Here is a 4,547-nt window from a genome sequence, read left to right on the forward strand (position 1 = left end):
CAGGAACAGGAAGTGCACATCGCAGGTGAGAAGAGTCAGTGACATAGTCAGAGCTCTGTAAACAATACGGTCTATCAGGTTTAATGGAACCCTAATAAATAATGTCTAAATAATGTTTATGCATTTTAATTGAACATTTACAAACAGAAAGAACAAGATAATAAGATCATAAATAATGTTTAATAGCACTACAGACCTAAGAACCTAATCCGTTTTAAATTCATTACCACAGCTATTGTAAAGTTAAACCACAACACTTTAGCAATTTTCAAACTTTCCATCAGTTTGAGTTGAATAGTTTCTGCTGATGAGAAGTTCTTCACACTAATGTGTTATGAATCATTCCTGCTGTGTTTTTGTTTCTGTCTTTTACATTGTGTTTATTATTTTAGAACATCTGATCTATTAAATATATATACACAGCATTAAAACACATGACATTAATGCTGTTTTACTCATGAGTGTGTATAAATCCTCATCTGTGGCCTTAACAGCACAGATTTATTTCTGTATTTTTTTCATGTTTATGTCATTAATGTTTGAATCTGTTTCCTCCCACAGATGTTCCTGAAGCTGAAGCTGAAACCGTCACCTCCCTAATCAGTAATTAGTATTTGATGTATTGATTATTCTGCTGATCATGAGTTCTCTGAAGCTTTTCATTCACTTGATGTTTAAGGATGTTTAGTATGTTTATGCTCACTCCAGTAAAACACATCTAGCATCACAGAGACTGAAATAAATCAAGTTCTGCTTCCATATTGTTGTTTTAAATTTGGTATACCTGCAGCTGAGGATTTTAAACCAATACTTGGGTTAATTGATTGTTTCAGGTTCGTACTCTTCTCTGATTCACAGTTTTGAAATGATTTTCAGAAACTCAGATTTTCCTGTTTCAGCAGTTTTCAGTCAAATCTTTGGGAGAGATCTCTTTGCTTTGATTCTTTCTCTGCTGAACTTTGTTTGTTTGCTTTACTGCATTTCTTTGAATGCTGAAGTGTTGATGTTATTAATGTGAACATCAATAAAGTCCCAGCTGATCCCTGAAAACTGATTTCTGATTTCAAATCACGTGACATCGATAAAACTGAACTTTTAACTGATGATGTTTGAAATGTGAATCAATCTAAAAGCTTGTGTGTGTGTGGATGCGTGTATACCATGTTTAGATATCTTATGGGGACCAAATGCCCATCCCCAGAAGTTTGAAGGCATGTTTGAGGCTCAAAATATGGTTTTAGTGTCAGGGTTACAGTTAGGTTATGGTTAGGTTTAGGCATTCATTTTAGGCTACATCCACACTAGCCTGAATAGATTTGAAAACGGCGTTTTCATCTGAAAACGCTCCGCGTCCACCCTTGCGTTTTCAGTTGTTTTCAAAGAGTTGCACGTCCACACTAAAACGGCCGAAAACGCTGACGTTGCAGCGTGAAACGCAAGACAACTCGACCTGCGTCATTTCCCTCTGCCGTTTACTTACATACTTGCTCTTTTCCTTGGGGAAAACGCCGTCTCAGTGTGGACGGGAGGCCAAATAGGAGAGAAAACGATGCGTTTTCAAACAAAAATGCAGTAGTGTGGACGTAGCCTTAGATGGTTAGGGTAAGCGCTTAGGAAAAGGGTTATGTCAACTAGATCTTCCCACAGGATATGAAAACAAGTGTGTGTGTTTGCATGTGTGTGAAAAACAATTTTTATATGTATATGTATATATATATATATATATATATATATATATATATATATATATATATATATATATTAGGGGTGCAACGATATTCGTATCGTATTGAACCGTTCGATACAGTGCTTTCGGTTCGGTACGCATATGTATCGAACAATATATATTTTTTAATTTATTTTATCAACTTTCCTTCTGACGATGCTGTCTGTGTTGAGCGCTCAGTGAATCTGCGTTTGACTACTCCGCCTAGGCTGCACTGTCGAGCACAGATCCACTGAGCTCCACCCACATGCATTCAATCAAGCTAGCGAGACAGAAGCTAAGCTTATTGCAACATGGCAACTGCCTCAGTGCCTCCTGAAGTCGAACCTCCTCCACCGTCATTGAAATCTGGCGTTTGGAACTTTTTTGGCTTTCGTGTGAAGTATCACCCTGATGGTAAGCGCGTTGTGGACAAAACTACAACAGTATGTCGGATGTGCCACGCCATGGTTAATTACATCGGTGGGAACACAACAAATATGAATGCACATTTACGCCGACATCACCCTAGTGCAAAGACGAGTGAAGGCAGACCAAAACAACAACAAACACACATGCTACAAACTTTGTCGGAGTCATTTAGACAGCCGTTAGCGCATGATTCTAAGAGGGCAAAAGAAATCGACAGGGCAATTGCTACTTTTATTGCTGTCGACATGCGACCCTTTTCTGTTGTAGAAAACACCGGGTTTCGGGAAATGCTGAGAGTACTTGAGCCCCGTTACAGTATTCCTTTACGAACCCATTTCACCGATATCGCAGTTCCTGCTTTGTACAAGGAGACAAAAGCTAAATTAGAGACGGCAGTGTCAGCAGCACCCGCTGTTGCTCTGACCTCAGACGGCTGGACGTCAAGAGCTACGCAGAGCTACCTCACTGTCACCGCACATTACATTGATCCGGAATGGCAGATGAAAAACTGTGTTTTGCAGACACGCCTGGTCGAAAGTCACGCCACTGACGACTTAGCCAAAGGTCTCTCTGAAGCTGTGGAAGACTGGAAGTTAGTGTGACCAAATGTGACAATACCTGTAACTACTGACAATGCTAAGAACATAGTTAATGCTGTCACAGCTGCTGGGCTGGGGCCACAAATCGGATGTTTTGCACATACAATTAATATAGCTGCTCAGAAAGGAATGGCAGTGCAGAAGGTTTCCCATCTCCTAGCAAAGATGAGAAGAATTGTCTCCTTCTTTCACAGAAGCACAACAGGATGCAATGTGTTTATGAAAAAACAGCAACTGCTGCAGCTTATTGGAAAAAAACTGATTCAAGATGTTCCAACTAGGTGGAACTCCTCTCATGATATGATGGAAAGATACCTTGAACAGCAAGCTGCAGTGTATGCTGCTATGGCCGACAATACTGTGAAGAAGAGTATGAAGAACATTCAGAATCTAACTCAGGAAGAACATGCACTGGCTGAAAATCTTGTTACAGTCATGAAAACCCTAAAAACTGTGACAGTCATGATGTGTGAAGCGTCATCTCCAACAGCATCCATGATCCTGCCACTTAAAATGAACATCCTGAACTCTATGGCGCAGTCTGGTGATGATAGCCCAGCAGTGAGAGATGTAAAAAAAAACATCAGGGAGGACCTGGAGAAGAGATACGCTGATCCTGCCCTTCAGAATTACCTACACAAGTGCACAGCTTTAGATCCTCGATTCAAGTCCCTGCGACACTTGGATAATGTCACTCAGCTGAGAGTCTACGGAGCACTCACCACAGAACTTGTCTTGAGCATTGAACAAGTAGGCATTCTTTTTTTTATTTTTGAAATTTTATTTAGCTACTGCTTGATTTATAAATATTATTTAAACAAATACAATTAACAGTTTGGTTGTTTATATTTCCTCAGGACCAAGCCGCAGGCACCACAGAAACTGCGACCTCCGCAGAGACTCAAGCAGCAAACTCTTCAGATTCCCCATCAGCATCTCCACCAGAGAAAAAGTCAGCCATGAAGGAGTTGTTTGGAGAACTGTTCATGTCACAGGAGCCAAGGACCAGGTCTGCAGCCGAAGTGGCAGAGGAGGAAATTAACTTGTACAGGTTAGCAGACTGCATTCCCACAGATGATAACCCACTGAGATGGTGGAAGGAACATCACAGCTTGTACCCTCATCTTTCCAAGTTGGCACAGTGTTACTTGGTTGTACCTGGAACCTCTGTCCCAAGTGAGAGGGTGTTTTCCACAGCAGGTGACATTGTCACAGCAAGCAGATCTGTACTGTCAGCAGAACATGTGGACATCCTAATTTTTCTGAAGAAGAACATGGAAATTGAGTAAACTATGTTTTGGTTTGTATTTAACAGGACCGTTTATTTAAGTTGTTTATGCTGTATATGCAGCTAAGTGCTAGCACTCCAGAAGATGAGTGTTAGGGGAGGTCCGTTAAAGAGTGATTCATTTTATGGGTACCTGATTTGTTATATATGCTGCTGAGAATATACCCCAGAAGAAGGGTATAGAATAGCTTTTATTTGTATTTATTTTTTATTCTTTACATGGTGGGTTTTTTTTTTGTTTGTTTGTTTTACATGGTGCCAAGTCTGCACAACAGAAAATATGTGAAGTATAGCTTTACCAGATTTAAGTTTTCATGTGTTTTCTGTACACTATAGAACATGGTTCTAAAAAAAAATTTTCATGCCAGGGATTGGGTGTGTTTGTTTTATATTCTGCCAAGAATAGAAAATACCGTCAGGGATTCCCAAACAATGCAGAACTGTATGTGGTTGATACCTTGTTTTTAGAACATTTCAAATGTTTAAAAATATATTTAGGAAGGCCTTTCTGTGCAATACATTT

At 39.8% G+C, this 4,547-nt stretch overlaps 1 protein-coding gene across 1 annotated transcript; it reads left to right on the top strand.

The window, feature by feature from the left end:
- The first annotated feature begins 3,039 nt into the window (after positions 1-3,039).
- On the top strand, positions 3,040-4,025 carry LOC146692617 (E3 SUMO-protein ligase ZBED1-like). The gene is made up of 2 exons (XM_085433500.1): positions 3,040-3,486; positions 3,594-4,025. The coding sequence occupies exons 1-2, from the start codon at positions 3,040-3,042 to the stop codon at positions 4,023-4,025; spliced, it is 879 nt and encodes a 292-aa protein (XP_085289626.1).
- Positions 4,026-4,547: the final 522 nt, after the last annotated feature.

Source organism: Copadichromis virginalis, linkage group LG15 (assembly GCF_057382275.1).
Source record: "Copadichromis virginalis isolate Kocher_CV1m ecotype Utaka linkage group LG15, C_Virginalis_male_GT1.1, whole genome shotgun sequence".
In the NCBI taxonomy this organism is placed as follows: domain Eukaryota; kingdom Metazoa; phylum Chordata; class Actinopteri; order Cichliformes; family Cichlidae; genus Copadichromis; species Copadichromis virginalis.

What these genes read in the sequence shown, in the direction of transcription:
- LOC146692617 (XM_085433500.1), top strand. Translation starts at nt 3,040, where the DNA reads ATGGAAAGATACCTTGAACAGCAAGCTGCAGTGTATGCTGCTATGGCC. An exon ending in TTGTCTTGAGCATTGAACAA is followed by an intron (nt 3,487 to 3,593) that starts GTAGGCATTCTT and finishes ATATTTCCTCAG; the next exon opens with GACCAAGCCGCAGGCACCAC.